An 18164-nucleotide genomic window follows, 5' to 3' on the forward strand; every position below is an offset into this window, starting at 1 on the left:
ATTGATAAATTTAAAAAAGGGGTTTTAAAAGTTAAGCCACTACAGTTTTCCATTTTTTTTAACCAAAATTATACAGAACATTTCTACAGTTAAACATCTGAATTACATTCTTTATTAGGATCATTTCTCATGATTATTGTTGCTTTGTAAATAAGAGATATAAACGCTGTGGCGAACGAGCTGACAAAAATTGCCACTCACGCCTTTACACATCTTGTATATATAATATATATATGCTGGTTTTAAGTATGCTACGTTCCACTGTCTTTAACATGCACGAATGCACATACATCTATCGTAGACAATTTCTAATATATTTGTAATCGGGTTTGATTGATTACTCCATGCATGACTCTTCGATCCTTCTTGAAACTCTTCTAGTGTGTAAGAATAATAAACTAAACTTCCCGATCCCTAATACAAAACAGCTGACCACCGATCACTCTCTTAACATTTTCTTCCGTTTTAGGCTCCAAAACCTCCAGATCTTGGCCAACTGAGACTTGATTGAACAAACTTGATCGGATATCGAGCGCTCGATTCGCAAGGGGATTTGAACCCATATCTACGTGTTTTACTGACTGTACACCGTTTCAAACAACCTCACAATAATAATACAAAATCAGTGTATGTTGCTGACATCACCCATCCCGTTCATTGGCGTTAACGGTGCTTGTACTGTTTGTTGTTTCACAGTGGTCCTAATCCCAGGGATGAATCTATGTAAAACTAGTTTTACCTAACGCCCTCCGCATTTACGGGGTGTTCCAAAAACAAACAAAAAAGTATAAAATAAAAATGCATACACAAATACGCTGCACCTGCCTGCCGCATCTACCGTTGTTTTTTTTTTTTGTGGGATTTTTCCTCCATCGACCGTTTTCCCAAGCTGCACTCGGTGACGTGACGGTCCACGAGATCTATTGTTTACTTGAAACAAAATTACAATTTTTCATCTTATAAAGGATATGGCAACCGTGGCAGCTTAAAACGTGAAACGATAGATGTTTGACCCGTGAAGGTGCGTTTGATGAAGGTTCCACCAGCTAGGTGTCCTTAGCACTAGCTGTCCCAAACCTCATCTCGCTGCTTGGCCGCGAGTCTTTTTCGTTCTGGAAAGACATAGAGAAAAGAGAAAAAGATGAATACACAGCGCCAAAGAGAGTGTGGGGTTTTGCGGCTTTCCATGCATACCTTTGGCTTCACGCAGAACTCGACGTTCATTTTCACGTTCCTCAGGTGCCGTTTTTAGCTTTACGCCGAGTGCTGACGTTACCATCCTGCGTGCCATCGCGGCACACGTTTCGGGGCGGGCACGGTACGGTTGCAGCGAGCTAGCACACTTGCGGGCCTTCGATCGCGACTCTGCCGTAGCTTCGCCAAGCGGTTTCACGCGCCCAAACGAAAGGCCTGTAGTGAGTACTTCAGCAGCTGTGTTGGAGCAACGAACAAAAAAAAGAAGAAAAGTGATTATTTTCAACGCCAAGCATAGAGGGCCGATAGTAGCTTACCAATTTTTGAGCTACTGAACACAGCCAACGCATGAGTGTCGTCGACCCATTTGATGTCGAACCCACTCTCCTTGTACTGCGAGAACAGCATCATCAAATCCTGGGTTTTGAATTCGGCCGGAAAGTTGGACACTTCCAGCACGTGTGGAAACTCTTCTTCATTCAGCACAGCCTGCTTTGTCTCGAACAACTGCAAGAGATGGAACATGGTTACAGGGCGTTACAGCTGGCAAATGGAATCCATCTCTCCGCCGCACCAAACACTCACCTTATAATCCGATTGGGGCGTTTCAATCGACACTTTCCCCACAGCCGTGGTGAGTTCTTCGAGCATCTTAGGATTCAAACAATCACCATTATCATCGTACATTGTTTCCCAATCATCCTCATCCTCTTCTCCTTCAGCCGAACTACCATTATTGATTGCAGTTCCGTTCGAAACAGCTCCCACGCTTCCCAACGTGCCAGTTGGCTTCTTTACCTCAACCTTCTTTGGCTCGGTGGCTACCACAGGTGCCCGCATAACTTTAGCCGGTTTTTGTACCACCGGTACTGGCGCAGGTGCAGGATCATCGATTTCCAGTACGTCCGAGTTGAACGTTTGCTTCATAATGCGCCGGTTGCTACGATTAATTTCCTGCGAAGCGCGTCGCAGTTCCTTCTCATCGCGATCGAGCTTTTCTGTCCCGTTCGGATCGGTAATGAGCATACTGGTGGCAAGTGGTGATGGCATGCTGGTCGCATTCCGCACATTACGGTTGTTCCGTTGATTGTTGCGATGCATCGTGACTTCGAATGGTTTGGGGTCGGAAAGGTCCTGCGACACTTCTTGGCTAGAGTTCTCCACCTCACCCAATCCTGTAGAGCAAGGCTGAAGTTCCTGCCGTTGTGGTTGATGCTCTTCTAAACTATTGTTTCGCTTTTTAAACGATTCTAATGAAACCTCACCGACAGCTGGTTTGTGAGCATTTAACGGAGCCTCCGCCTTTATCACAGTATCACAGTTCAGTGTGTCAGTATTGCCGCTTGTCGTTAGCTGCCCGGCTGTTGTAAGTTCCGACAGCTTACGTTTGCTCTCTTTTAACTTAACAACTTCTTTGGAAGACACTGGTTGGAAGGTTGTTGATGATATTGGTGCTGTTACCGGTTCAGATGATGACCCCGGTTCGGGACGTGGTTGCACACGATTAGAAGCCGCTGTGCGCAATAAACCCTTGGCTGGAGATGTAGGTTCAGCAGGAGAAGATTGTGGTTGAGACGGGGTTGCGGGAGGTGTTGTTAAGCTACGGCGAGCGCGCGGAACATACACTGCACGATCTGGCCGTCGTTCACGAGGAGGTCGGTTGGTCCTAAAAGCAGGCACAGTTAAAACCGTAAGATCACAATGAGCTTCAGGTTCAATTTTTAAATTCCTTCCTTCAATTCCTACCTTGCACTTGGTGAGGTGATTTCGTTGCCGTTTCTGCTGCCACTAGTTCCGGTGATGCTGCTGCTGTCGACACTTCCTCCTATCGCACCATCCGGAACGTTCGTCCGCAATGCCGTCTGCACGTCTGGTTCCGGTCTGGTGTGACCAGTTTTTTCGCATGCACCCGCTTTATCCTTTCTTATCGGATGGCCTTCTCTGGAATCTGGTGCGATTAATGGCTGGTCCGGCTGGGTACCGGTCGCAGTTGTGTGTAGCAGAAGCTGCACCTGGTGCTGCTGGTGGCGAGATGCTGCCGGTGGATGATGGGTGGTCGGTGCTAAATGACCATAATCGTTCGGATGTTCGCAGGCAGCCGGTGGCGCGAGCTGATGCACAACGTTTTCCGCTAGATTCAGGGCCCGCCTTGCCGCCGGTGGACGATAAATTCCAACTACGGGCGGGAACTTCACGCCGGTGCCCGGTCCCCCGTTCGATTCGGAATGAGGCGGTGGATCTATGGTAAGCAGAAACAAAACCAAGGGAAATTATGTTTTATTATTACATTTGTAATGCTACGAGCAGTGACACGAGAAACCAAAAGTAAATTATTTGTTAATTATGCTAGGGCCTCGTGGACGCTGACCATGACACAGCGCCATGTAATGAAGGCCGTTCCCTTACGCAGTGCGGACGTGCCTTAGTGCCGATTTGGGTTTGGCATAAACATTAACCGACTGCCACGTGTTGTGGTGACACGGTTCGTACATTGGATTGCGTCTAGGATTTGTTTGTAAACCCCACCTCACTGTGAGCATATTTCCCCCTTCGTTCGTGCAAACGGCCTTGACTGTCGTTGTTTGCAGTTCACCGTTGTCATGGAAATAGTGTCGGCCATGCTGGTACTGGTGACTGATGACTAGTAGCGCTCTTAAAGAAGCTTTAAATATGCATTCCGCGTTCGTTACGATTTGCAATAGAAAGTAGTGAATTTATACCACACGCTGGTAACACATTAACAACACCGTTTTTCCAGTATAAAGAGGCTCGTTAGTCAGTCACTCCACCACCCGGACGGCATCTTCGTTGCGCGGAGCCACCAGATTGTGCAACGGACGATTGCGTTGCTAGCTTAATTGAAACGCAACACTGTTTACTCCGCTGCATCAAAACCGGCAGTCGTCGTAGGTGGCTCTGGCGCCTCCATAATCCATTCCGAGTGAGTGAATGCCGAAAGTGAGTTCGGGGTTGTTTTTTTTTTTGTGGCTGCTGAAGAATGGCGTGCGAAAGGCAGAAAAATGACCAATTGCCGAAGAAATGCGGTCACTGGGACCGAACCTCTAGCTTTCCAACATTACGTCGTCTCGGTGGTTTTGGACAGCCCGTTGTTACGGCTTCATCTCATCTCGGTGACGTAGAGCTTGGTTGCTTCCCACCACCGACCACAGTGAGAAAACGACAAAATGGACAGTGAAGACAGTGGCTTGTAAATGAGCACGAATGAAAGGTAACCCAAAAAAGCATTATCTAACACCGGCATGACCTTAAAACACTTTCGGTTTCCTTTTTGCTTCGACGCTCCGTCGTCACACACACAGCGGAATGAGAGATCACCGATCGTACGTACGCCAACCACTAGCTGCGCAGTGGTGGGCTCGATTCTACGCCAACTACCCTTGTGGCAGGGTGGCTATTTTGTATTCCGAAAAGCTTTCGACGATGCAAAGGAATTTTTAATCCATTTTCGGTCGCTTGTACACCCGGCGGTAACACTGGTTGGCAAGTTATAGCCATATTAAAAGTGGAATTTTTAGTATAAAATCAATATTTTAACAAATTAAGGAAATACATCCCATCTCCTGTTGGTATTTGAAGGACTTTGTTGCGAAAATAAGGCCAGCTTTTTGGCCACTACCACTACATTCATCGATCCATATTTGGGTTCCATATCGTATTTGAAGCTGTATTGGTCGACTGATCCATCGACCAGAGCAGTTGATTGTAATCTTATTCCACCTCGTACTGCGGCCATTTTTCTCACAATCAACTGTCGACAGGAAGACCTCCCCCCTGTGATCTATTCGTTTGGTTGTAGCAGCTCATAATAGACTACATTGTGGTGATCCCACCAAATACACAGCATGATCTTCTTACCATTCGGGGTTCAAATATCATCTGGGCCAGCCCCCCATAGTGAGGACTGACTTTCCACCACCTGTGGGGGATGATCAGTGAGTCAAAAATGGCAGGCATGGCCATCGTTAGGCCAAGAAAGAAAATCTTCTGACAATGGATATTGGCGAAGCTATGCTGCCGGTAATAAGGCATTTCCGGAGTATGCATACGTTGCCCGATCTTTTCATAATTTCACAAATTCAAAATCTCTTGCAGAATCTTCTCAACTTATTGTGGACTTTCGCGGTGTTCTTCGTATTTCACAAAAAATATGGCCGTATTTTTACTCATATATATATCTCCCACCCGAAAGCCTATCTACTTCAATTTCCGTCTGACCAGCATCCCAAAAGTCTGTTGAGCCGGAAACACAGGTGCTGCCACACATTCCTTCACAATTAAAGTGACCATTAATTCCAACATCAGCGCTATTGCCATGGTTGTGTTTTTTTTTTCATGCTCAGCCTCCCAAACACCACGGTTTAGGAATTCCGCTACGACAAACACACACGCTCATGCTAGCGAAGCATAACTAACTGGCAATGGCTATATTTCTTCCACCTGTTTCTTTCTCATTTCGGGGACCGGTGCTCAGTGCATTCCGGAGTTCGATGCTGTAATCCGTGCGGGTAGGGAGTTATGTGGTTGGATGCGTTTTGTGACGCTGTTTGGTAATATTCACTTCTCTCTAAAGCACTCAAATTTAACTTTATGAGACATACACTGTGCACACAACATTATTGTCACCATTTTTGTTTGCAGGACTACGTATTGAAGCCTTCGATTGAGCTGCTGAAACTTCTCCCATGTAACAATGTAGCCGCTAATCCAATTGCAACTTGCAACTTGTTTCGTTTTCAACCGGCACACGATTATTATCGATTCGTTCGCGTTAAGCTTTTCGTCGAGCTTCGGGTGCACACGCTGCTTCCGGATATTTGTCTCACCCACTGAAAGCCCAATAGCTCCCACCTTTTTTCCCCCTTTTATGAATATAACACGCAATACAGGCGGTAATCGCTTCTAGATCGCTAATTTTCGCACCACTACTCGTCGCCGCACCGCATTGTGTCTGCTGCAAGCCGGCATTAAATAAAGGGCCACACCTCACCAGGGCACCAACTTCCGTTTGCTGATGCTTCACTTACTTTTAACTGTAGTACCGTTTCGTGCTCAGGCCACGGATCGTGCTGCCTGGCCACGGCAGCGCATCTAGGGCGACTCTTTAGCGTAGGCACAATGGGAACTGAGGATGTTGATTATTATGCCGGTTCCGGTGCCGGTGCAGTGTTGTGAAGAAAGGAAGGTGGTGATAATTATTAACACGGATTGCAACGCAGTGAAGTTGGTAAGTTGCGATGCCAATGCTTCGTGGCGTGATTTAGTGTGCACTGGCATGCTGAATGTTGCCAACTTTTAAATAATGATTAAGACTTTATTTAACGATAAAGTCTACGTAGAAATTTTTAAAGCGTTTCGGTGGTGGATGAGGCCAGACTTAACACGGCAGGACCGAGTATCGAATCCCGTCAGGACCGTCTCGTCCTACGAACGGACTGACTATCTGTCTAGCTTTCCCGGTACAGTCAAGTCAAGGAGGCCAGCAATAATAGACCAAGGCTTCTTGAGGCTCTGGAGCCAAACAATAAAAAGAAGAAAATTCAATTTTCAAAATAAAATCTCCTTAGCACCTATGAATTCTTCGCAACATTTCGCCTACGATTCTAATCTATTCACCACATCACCGTCACATGTACGACGGACACACATGTTTGTAAACAAACAACTTGTCACAATAGCGTACAAATTGTTTTTTTCTCTCTTTTCTTCTTCTTCTTTCCACCCAAACGATGCGTAAACTTCTTTGTTCTCCTGCTCCGGAGACGCACTCACTGCGCAGAATCGTGCGTACAGGAGGTTCTGTCATCTGTCGGAATGAAATGCACACAGCCACACAGAACTTGCTCACAGCTTAGCGCGTTCACTAATACATGCTGCTGACTTTTTCTCACATTTCGGATTCACTTTTTTTGTTACCCTTTTACGGGCATTCACACACGCACAACAAACTAATTAACTTCCTTTCTTTAGCTGCTGCTAATATTAATCAAACACCAGATAATCATTATCACCAGCAACAATCTCAGATGCTTACCGAAATATAGAGCTCTTTAGCTCGCTTTAGACCCGTATGCACAGCGAAGGTTGAAAGGTCGCACTTATTCTACGTCTGCCACACGAATGATGGAACGTAGCAACAACAAAAAAAAACGCACACGACTGTAACTGAACCGCGACTGGCCCTGGGTAACGCGAATCGACGCTCCAAGAGTTCTGCCACCGCGAGCAAAGACTTTTAATGTTTCCCTTTCCCTTTCGAACCACGGATTGAGTAATATCGAAGGCAGACAGTGCGAACCACGAAGCTAGCGCGACGCTCCCAGCGACCGACGTCCCAAAACACAGACTGACTGGGCTACTTCGATGGCGATGTTTCGCTGCGAATCTCCACCGTGCGCACATGAGCAGGGTGGTGGTGGTGTTGCTGTACCCCTTCCCAGCGCGTACGTTCTGTTCACGCACACCACGCCGCATGGGCGCGCGTTTGGGGTTAGGTACAGCAGCATGCTTGTACGTACATGCGCTTCATTGATCACTCCGGTGCATTGGTGTGCGAGCGCAACGTTAGGTGTTTATGACATTAGCTTGTAGGGCTTGTAGGGTTTTTCGTGGAAATTTTGACACGAATTGGGTTTTCGTAGCCCAGTGTGATTGGATCTTTATAGCAATTATTGTATACTTTTTTCGAACGATTTTGATTAAATATTAATTAAGAGCTAGTAGCAAACATACTAATTAGACGAGTAACAAGCGACAAGGTCAATTTGTAAAGAAGCAGAAACCCAGGAATTTGCAGAAAAATATTAAGAATAACAATTAAAAGATTCGTGTTAGGAAACTATTCATTAGTCAACTAATTGACTAAATCAAAATTTAGTAAGTACCAAATTATATAATTAAAATATAAATAAATAAATATAAAATAAAAAAATCATAAAGTTGCCAAATTTGCGATTACAAACAAGATACAAAAATAAAGGTAAAAAAGATTAAATAATTATAATAAGTGGTGGCTGTTTAGCACATGCGGTACTGACAATACGGCGTCATGCCGTCATAATAGTCATAATAATAATATAAAATAAAAATAAATAAATAAATACATATGTAACTCCATTCAATGCGATAATTGACAAATATTCAAACATTTAAACATTATTTTGACACTTGTTCTATTATTAAGGGTATATTTAAAAATCTCATGCAAAATAAACGATAGATGGAAGCCCTAATAACACCAAATTTAATTCGCTTAAATGCAATAAAACCACTTTAACAATAGTTAAGATCCGTAAAAATCATCTCGAATTACAGTTCAAAAAATTCCCCGTAAAACGATTCGACAATACTCGATAGGCCCGGCACGCTGCAGTGTGTGGCACGGGCACGATGATCAAATGCATAAGAGCTTTCGGTTGCAAGCTGCAACTAGGTACAAGGACTCAACCGTTACGCCACATTATTAGGGAAGGTGACGCAGGCACACGACGGTATGATACGGTGCGGTTGAAAGCATACCAGGGCGCTCGGTTGCTTTCTACCGGTTAGCTGGGTCTGCGGCTCGACGCTATGCCAATGGGTCAGCGTCATAGGCTTACCGCAGCGCAGGCTCGAAGGCGCTAGCTGCACCGTGTTGGTAACGATATTTCGTAATAACTTTGAACCTGCGTCACCCTCCGTGATCCCTCCCTGTCGTTTTAATGCGATGCTGTGTCTAGCCGATGTGTGAAGTGTGCCCCACTTTGCATGCCGGCGTCAGCGTCGTCGTCGGGAGATGGAAAGTGATCTTGCTGCTGATCGCGTGAAGAAAAGGTAACCGCTTTATGCAGCTGCAGCACCACACCGTGTACAACACCTTCACGTAAGATACTACAGCTGAAAAATGTTTCTCTGCTTTTTCAGCTAGTGGTGTTTCGCGTTTGTTGCGAGCAAGTTCCTGTTTTTAATGCCAGATTTTATAACATCCTGAGCAAAATATGGGAACGATTCGTTCGTTAAGCGTAACAAATGGAGCTTTCAGTGGCAACGAAAATGTGTACTAGGAGAAAATTAAATTGTTGGTTAATAGGGAATCATCAAAATTGTAACGAATATTTAGCTCCAAAATTTGAACTCCAACAATCCGCACTGAAGGTGCAACAAGTCGCCACTAACGGATACAACGGCGAATTCACAATTCTAACGAATATTTAGCACCAAAATTTGAACTCCAACAATCCACACTCGAGGTTCAACAAGTCGCCACTAACGGACACAACGGTGCTGCACCTTTGCAAAATCGACACACAACCACAGTTCAGTTTAGTGCATTGTATAACAGACCTACAAAGCCGGGTGCAAGAAGTGTAAGAAACAAAACGCCATCCATAGTAACAATGAGAAAAGAGGCATTAGTTCTCCCCCGTGGTGAGGTAAATATACGCAACCGTGCTGATTAATCGACAGCAGTTTAGTAACCGAAATTGCACACACAAAAACAAAACAACGAAATCACTAACGGAATGGAAAGCGAAAGTGGCAGTTTCGTAAAAGAGAAGGAAATTAAACAAGTCAATGAGAGGGGTAATAGCAAATGGTGTTTTGCAAAGCTTTGCAGACAAGCAGAAGGAAAAAAATGGAGGAAGAATTTTACGTTAGGTGGTGTATAGGGATAGATTTTTGTTTGACATTTTTCCAGATAACTATGGATGAGGTGGAATGTCACATTTTTCCACATTTTGTGACATTTTTCCATACATCTTTGAACCCAACCCCTTTGGGGTTCTCACATATTTTTAATCCATCCCACAGGTTTTGGATGATCAACTAAATTATTTAAAACTCGATATTTTAAGTTTTCCCATTCATTTTTGAATCGTTTTACAGTGTTTTCAAGTTTTTTAAGGACAAAACAAATACTTGAATACGGCGTTCAAATCCCATCTGGGCCGTTCATCCCATAGTGAGGACCGACTATCCAACTACAAGGCGGTATCAGTAAGTCTAGTAAGCCATAAATGGCAGGCATGACCTAAGAGCGGTCGTTAGGCCAAGAAAAATGGAGAAATACTTGAACAAATGTTAAAGTTACATATGAGTTCTTTACTGATGAATAAATTGTTATAGCGATCATCGAATGCAAAGATGATCTTTTAGCCTATCATTCCACCAAGCGGTTGATTTTCTGTTGTATTATGTTTTTCTCTATATGCCGGTAAAAAGGTGTACAACGGGGATAACAAAGGGTTACAATTAACCAAACTGCATTTAAAAGTAGCTATTACTTATAATTCAGACAGTTGAAAAATACTATCCAGCTTGCTACCAATTAATAAAATTATATCATTTAAATCATTCGTAATCTAAACAATAAATCATAATAGAAAAAAAAGGGTCAAAATGCCTTTTATTTCTACAAAAAAAGTAAGAAAAATTTTCTACAAAAAATAAATGAAGTAAAAAGAAAAAATGCTTGAAGAAATGTTAAAAAATTATATAGAAGTAAGTTTACCAACAATCTTCTTTCTTAATCCCGGGCATGCTCAGCGAAAATAGACTGTTGTTTGACATTAAAAAAATACTCAAATAAAAAACCCCAAAAAGATACTAAATTATGAGAAATTCGTATCCAAATAATAAGTGTGATGAAAGCAAAAGGTGTCTAACACTTGAAACAAATGTACGAGGTATAAGGAGAGGGTAAAAGTAAAAGTAAAATCGTAAGTTAACCTACCTTTCATCGCTTCACCGAACGCAGCAACATCCTTATCGAACAGATGTGATTGTTGCTGATGGACGCCGATAGCGCCACCACCACTCTGCAGAAGAATAGTGTCCGTGCCCATGTTGTTGTCCTGATTCGCTGACCCGTCTTGTCTTTCACTGATGCTACAGTTTGTCGTGGTGGAGCTTGTGGTAGTAGTTGCGTGAATGTTGCTACCGGTTCGACTACCACAGCTGCTCGTGCTGATGGTGCTGGTGGACGCTGTCGGTGGAGTCGTTGAACTACGCCAGCTGGTGTAATGAGAAGTTTTGGCCGCAGTTGCACCGTATTCGCCGCCGGTCGATTCTTCGAACCTAATCCGTGCGTGCAGAAATAGAAACAGAAAGACCGACTTTAGTGTATCTGGCTCATAGAAAACTTCACATACAGACACACACACACCCGTCTTATATTTATTGTGAATCGCTTCAGACGCTTGACTCGAAGGTCAGTGAATTCACAGAATTGGTGAATCCGTTTGTTTCCCTCTTCATTGAAGGTCGAGTTCAGTGCGAGCGGTAACACTTTCACCCGGTGTCACACGTCACCACCAACATCCGTAACCCATCCGAACGTCGGTCGGTTGTCATGAGGGTAGTTCAATGCAAGGCACGCACGAATGTGAATGCATCATGCAAACGACAGGCCGAAACCTGTGGCAGGCACGTTCGGGCGACACGACTGCCCCCAGGACACTCCATTCTGTTTACTACACTTGCGTAACAAACTGTGTCAGTCGGCCGGGGCCTGATGCCAAGCCCTGGGGCCATAAAGGCGTACACCATTTTATATCGGACTGGTGTGATCAATTGACGATCCATTATAGTGGAACGAGAGGGACAATAAAATGACCATTGATCTCTATAGTTTGTATGAATTGCGTATGACTTTTTACAACAGTTGGATAAATAAGTCTTAGTTCCAACGATTTGGAACAACTCAACGTTACTCAGAAGAGCTGCCTTTGAGAGTGATATAGCTATTTAGAGAATCTTATAACTTTTCAATACCTCTTTCTTTGAACGATTTGTCTTCAGCCTCACAATAGTCCCGTGACGGCAGGTCCCGGTTTCGAATCCCATCCTGATTGTCCGGCCCATAGTGTGAAAACTTGAATATCCAACAACTCTAAGCTCGAGGAAGCCAGAAATGGCCGACATGACCTTAAGAGATCGTTAGTCGCTAGAAGAAGAAGATGTATCTACCTTCCTATAAACTTTATGCATCAATTTATAATTTAACAACTCAAATTTAAAGACAATACATGGACAACAACGTCATAAATGCTTAGATATGTTTACAGATAATTAAAATAAAAATCTCTTCAAGGTAACTTGTGCCACAGTTTCGCTGATCCAACTAGAATGAAGGATTCCAATTTTAAAGATGGTGTTCGGTATTCTAAAACAAGCGTAATTGCTGATTTTCTTTTTTGTGTTTGCTGTGTCAAATAATTGTTTTACACCTCCAAGTTTACAAACGAATGAATGAAGAATGTTCATATTTATGTCTGTGTGCTCATGGTTTGTGTTCAATAGCATTTTTCATCCTAAAAATACCATTCCGCGTAAATATAGACACAGAACAGTCATTGCTGGCGTGCGAATATCCCCCATAACCCAAGAGGATATCGGGGCGGAAAGTGAGGGTCGTTAACCTTGGCATAGCACAAGGACTGTCCAATGGAAATCACCAACCCCCATTCGCATCAAGCAGAATTGGAGAATTAAAACTGATCGGACACATTTAAGAAGAAAGCTTAACCGGACTTACCGTTTCCCGTGGTTTGCCTTAACGTCCAGCAATAGTTGATGCCGCAAGCAAACGACCGTGCGCCGTTCGTCACCGATCCCGATGGAGAAGGTTACGATGTCATGCTGGTTGAAGGATCGACTTGCGCACACCCGGTGAACCAGAAAGCGACGATAGCTGCTGAACGGTGGGAAGATCAGCACACTGTCAAGGAGAATGATAAAGGAATGCAATATTAGTATTATTTAATAATTATCAAATAAATCATTTAAAAAAACAACAAAAATCAAGTTAAAAATTAAATAAAATTATTGTAAAGAATATGGATCATTCACATTAAAATTTTTCGTTCGATTTTCCATAATTCATATAAACCTACTCCATTGTCCCTTGCATTTTCTATCATGACGATTGTAGAGTGAAAATATTACAATGTCCTCAAGCGGTTTGAAGCAGCTATTGCCAAACCAGACTACTAGACTGACTTATTAGACTTAATGATACTACGTAGTTGGAGAGTGAGTCCTCACTATGCGGGAACGGTCCTTATGGTATTTGAACCCCGGTCCTGCCGTATGAAGACCGGGCCGCCCCAAGTTTCAGTCGTAGATGTGATAAATTAGTGAAAAAGTTGGAGATAGTAGGACCATATCTTCGACGATCGATTGTAACGGAATCTAACAAACTTCTGACTTTTGTCAGCTGAAACGTCTAATAGGGCACAGATTCCAGCCATCCAGCAAGTGTAGTAGGATATATCAAATGGAGAAGAAACTGATAAAAAAAATCGTAAGTTTTATCGACTGTTGATTTGACTGCTGTCAAACTTAAATAAAGCGGTCAGAACATCATTTTCAAAGGCGGACATTATTGTGCAAAAATTACGTATCAGAACGAAAGGATCTTGAAAAGCATACTTTTTCGGTGATGCGCTCAACGATAATCGAAGAGACTTCTAAATGATGTTAGCAATAACTGAAATATATATTTGGGTAAACCTTTAGAAGGATCTTGGAGGATCGTGTCCAATAATTCTGTAACCCAGACGAAGTAATAACTGATCGCCAAACTTTTCGAGCTATCGAAAGGCTGCCTGGGAAAAAGAAAGCAATATTGGATGTAAACTTCAAGGATCTTGGTCACGAAGTTACACTTATAAAAACTCGAAACACTTCTAATCATACTATACATTTCTTACACTATTTAAAGATCCCCTTACCTCATGAACGCTCCTCTGTGCGCCCCGGAGCGATCGTTTGCACCAACCTTCTAATTATCATCCTTTCGCCTCTGGGCTCTGGGGTGGGGTTTGTTCAGTGAAAGAAGCATCAAATCAATCGACCACTCACCTCGCACAGTGCGAAACAATCGCACCACTCCACACACTTTTAAGGTGCAAAAAGAAATGCAGTCAGCGAGAGACAATTAGCCTCGAAAACACGATTGCTTTTACTTTGCTAGCACCTAATTAAGAATGGCCGCTTTGGTGACCTCATCATCAATGAACGAGCGTTGCGTCCACATCCATACACACCACCATGTGGTTTTCGTTATAAATATTTATTCCGACAATGAGCTGGATTGCTGGAAGTGCGCAGATCATCCAGTGATGGTCATTATGCGAGAGCTATGTAATGTGATTTGCATGTGTTTTTGCTGTAAAAAAAGCATACACAAATATTTTCAAGGTGCAAAAGTAATTATTCAACTCGATCAACAAATTGATCTTCTTCCTAGAGTATTGCGCTCGTAACAATGAGACCACAAATAAATGGTGCTGCTTCAAAGGTAAGCAAATAAATAAATGCTACAGTGGCACATCCATGCTTTTCAATGGCACTAAATGGTATTTTAATGCGATAATGATTATGCAAAAAAATGTTAACCACTTCGCTTCCACATAAACCACCACCGCATACGCACACAATCGCAAGCGGATGGCTTTAAGCTAAGCTTTAGCTCACCCGCTTAATTTGCATGATGGACAATTTGATGTTGTTCGTTTGGGCCTGTCAGATTGGAAGCCGAACAATTGTGCAATTTACAACCTGCTCCGGTTTTCCACTTGCCTTTGAACGCACCATTGAAGACCGGAAAAACGGATCAGACAAACAACAACAAGCTGCAAAAACCTTCCATCGATCGATGATGAGCCAAAATTATGCCAATGAAACACTTGGCTGATGAATGGTGGTATGAATGTGGTATGAGCGAGTGTTGTGTTGCCGAATGCCTGGTTTCGAATAGCATTCCTGATTGTTCCGATATTGCTTCATCGTTCCATGCTTCCTTCCTTCAAGCATTAGCCAAGAGCATCATGTGTTAAGCGGATGAAAACTGGGACTACAGGTTACCGGTTAGTGTACGATCCACCTAACTGGAGATGAATGGATCTTAAGCAGTTTAAGCTTATTTTTTAGTTTATCACTTCATCAGTGTGTTCCTCCGATTTAAAACCGCTCATTATCGTCTTTTCTATATATTTTCACGAGTAACAATATTTAACACTCATTGCATAGTGCAGTTGCGAGGAGTATTCGTTACAACCGATCCAACTTCAAATGCTGAGTTGAATGAGTCAAAAGATCTAACTTCAAATGGCTTTCAACTAAGAAGTACGGAGTACACTACCTAGAGGAAAGTAAAGTAATTTCAAATAGCATGATCAACGGAGGAAAGATCAACAAAGTTGTTGGTGTTTTAAAATCGTTAGTCTATGGCAATTCTAACTGTAAGCTATTTTACACCATCTACAACCTGTTTCATTTTTTTTTAAATCATCTTCATGCACATTTCATGCAGAGGGCGTCATGAGAATATGCGAATAGATGTTGAAGACTCCAGCTATTTGTGGTTTTGTGCCATTAGTCATCGGCTCATACTTGTATAAGACCTTGTAAAACGATGTTGCAAAAGATTAGATGTGACCATTACAACGAAACAAGCAAAAAAGCCAATTTAACAACGGTTTGCCATATTCCCAAATTGATATTTCGGCTGATTTCGACTGGCATCCTTCAAAAGATTTCTCTACTAGTGAGGATTTGTTGGAGGATGCCTTTAGGGAATTGCTTTCTCTCACAAAGAAGATATTCTCCCAATATACTAAAAAGTTAAGGAATTAATAGAAAACTATAAAACTAACTCGATATGGTTTGGCATCAGGAGGTACACATAACGTGGTCGATGTCATCTTTCAATTGTGAATATAAATAATTTTTATGTCTAGCTTTAGTCTAACTTTAGAAGGATCTTATTTGAGTTTTCTAACAAGCTTTCGAACTGCAAGAGCTTTTAACCAGCTTCTGAAGACCATTCAAATTACACTTGTTTTTTTGTTTAATTTTATAGCTACTGCACCGCATTTTTTTCATATGCTATCGTTTTAAAATTTTTGATGCGCCCAAATTATACGAAAAACATACAAAAAACGTACGAATATTCATATCGACATTTCTAGAAAAAAAGTGCCTTTGAGAAAGCGAAGAACCTGTATTCATGGGTCACATTTGGACCAGCCACTGAACAGTTTTAGCGCTTCATAGGATCTTTTCGTTGGAACAAAATATATTTTTCAATCCAAAATATTTAATTTTTTCTACGATTCAGATCATCTCGTAATTATTTAGCTTTTACCTGTTGGCTTGTAAATTAAATTATCAAATTTTGATAGATTCGTTTGCCTTGTGAATACAATACTTATCATCACCGGCGATAATTCCCATGCTCGAAACGTAAACATGGCAACAACAACAACAAAAACGAGCAGGTAAAGAGAAAATACCGTTAGACCGCAGCCCCACAGTGTGGAGCTACGCACACCACACATACTTTTTTTTTAATTCGCTGCCCGTTCTGGGTCAGACAGATTTTCGACCAACGGGTTAGAGAGGGTCTTCCATTTTCGTCAACTTTGTACTTTGCCCAGCCTGTACTACTGTACTTACGCCTTTGGGTTGGCCCGCTCGATGAAGCGCCGGATGTCGAGTTCCACGCACTGTACGAAGTCGTCGTCCGCGGCGCTCAGGTACCGATTTACGATTGAATTATCCAGCTTGGCGTACGGGGAGGGTTCAACCAGGGGAAGGAAGAAGGAAGGTGGGAGTGGGTGAGGTGTGGATTTCTTCCTCCCAACGGTTTTAGAGCGGAGCTGAATTTAATGAGCCTGTTAACGTTGCCGTTGTTGCTACTGACAACACAATTTCAACTGATGCTGCTGCGATGCTTCTGCGGTAGACGACGTTGGAAGGCGATGATAGAGCGGTGGCTAAGATGCGGAATCTACTCTGGCCACGTTTGCAAAACACAATTCACAACACACTACACACTACACACTGATACATGCGTTCTACATTCTAGCACCAGTGAACTGCAACTTATTCTGTACCATTTTCCACTTCTGTACCATCATCCCTCATCGGCGAATCCGGACCCGATCAGGAACTTGGAACTTGCTGCAATTTTGTAAGATTACCTTTCACAATTGCTTTTCTTATCACACCTTGTGGCACCGTAAATGCAATCATTCACACCTCACACTGTTTCGACACCAAGCTTTTGCACGCTACACAACCTCGACGGACCTACTTTAGTGCCGAGGTTCGCTTGTTGCATGATCCCGAATAAGAGAGCAGTACCTTGGCCTCGAAAACAGCTAGCCAATCCGAATCAGAAAAATCACATCTCCACCACACATCCGAAATAACCCGTTCTAGATGATGGATAAACCACTTCTGCTTGGTACGTATGAGATAAGCATTTGCAGGAACGACCGTCCGCGACCTATCCGCGCACTGACCAACGATTCAAGCCGATGAAAAACTCTGAGCGAAACTCGAAACGGCAAAGAGCACACGCACCCGCGATGGAAGGCAAGCCGGAGGGAGGTGGTGCGCTCGGAAACGGTGCAGGAAAAACGCGACGAACGCTGCTTTTCCACGTCCGCTCCGTTGTACCTCGTTTTCCGCATGCATGCAGCTGAAAAGCCTTTATTTACACACATCACCACTCGGTAGCTTCAAAATAGTATGGGGAAAAATCTTCATTTTAAATCATTTTGTATGCACACCGTCTCTGCCATGCGTTGGAAAAACACTTCTTACAATCACTAATCTTACGCGTATCACACGAGTTAAATAGAGCGCCCTTTTGGTTGGATTATTGCTTGTGAAGACCGGAAATATCACGATTAAATAGTTTTTGCAGAGAATCGAAATAAATAAATAACACGAAATTTTGCTCCTGTTATCAGCACTCACAGGAGGACAACTACAAACCGAGAGGACACTGAAGGAAAGGTTGGTAAATACATGAGCAATTTGACGTTTCGCTCTTCCGTGTTTAAGATTAATTTTTAAATTAGAAGAAGGCTCAGAAAGACAATATGATTTTTTTTAACTTTCTCGGAATTCGGAATTAAATTACGAATAATATTGCTTGAAATGTATGTAAATTTTGA

The 18164-nt window shown here is 42.8% G+C and overlaps 1 protein-coding gene across 3 annotated transcripts; it reads right to left on the minus strand.

Moving 5' to 3' along the window:
• Positions 1–84: 84 nt before the first annotated feature.
• On the minus strand, positions 85–17971 carry LOC118502608. Of its 3 annotated transcripts, none has more exons than XM_036034974.1 (9): positions 17824–17971; positions 16654–17160; positions 12728–12910; positions 10925–11268; positions 2941–3433; positions 1780–2860; positions 1512–1701; positions 1195–1431; positions 90–1112 (listed from the first exon to the last, which is right to left on the minus strand). In XM_036034974.1, exons 4-9 carry the CDS (start codon positions 11034–11036, stop codon positions 1063–1065), a joined length of 2163 nt encoding a protein of 720 aa, XP_035890867.1. In that variant the 5' UTR covers positions 11037–11268; positions 12728–12910; positions 16654–17160; positions 17824–17971; the 3' UTR covers positions 90–1062. The 3 variants fall into 3 exon arrangements, with proteins under 3 accessions (XP_035890866.1, XP_035890867.1, XP_035890868.1); XM_036034975.1 differs by having other exon boundaries at positions 17809–17963; XM_036034973.1 differs by lacking the exon at positions 17824–17971 and having other exon boundaries at positions 85–1112; positions 16654–16858.
• Positions 17972–18164: the final 193 nt, after the last annotated feature.

Source organism: Anopheles stephensi, chromosome 2 (assembly GCF_013141755.1).
Source record: "Anopheles stephensi strain Indian chromosome 2, UCI_ANSTEP_V1.0, whole genome shotgun sequence".
Lineage (NCBI taxonomy): Eukaryota > Metazoa > Arthropoda > Insecta > Diptera > Culicidae > Anopheles > Anopheles stephensi.

What these genes read in the sequence shown, in the direction of transcription:
- LOC118502608 (XM_036034973.1), bottom strand. Translation starts at nt 11,036, where the DNA reads ATGGGCACGGACACTATTCTTCTGCAGAGTGGTGGTGGCGCTATCGGC. An exon ending in ATCACCTCACCAAGTGCAAG is followed by an intron (nt 2,861 to 2,940) that starts GTAGGAATTGAA and finishes GCCTGCTTTTAG; the next exon opens with GACCAACCGACCTCCTCGTG. An exon ending in CGCCCCAATCGGATTATAAG is followed by an intron (nt 1,702 to 1,779) that starts GTGAGTGTTTGG and finishes CATCTCTTGCAG; the next exon opens with TTGTTCGAGACAAAGCAGGC.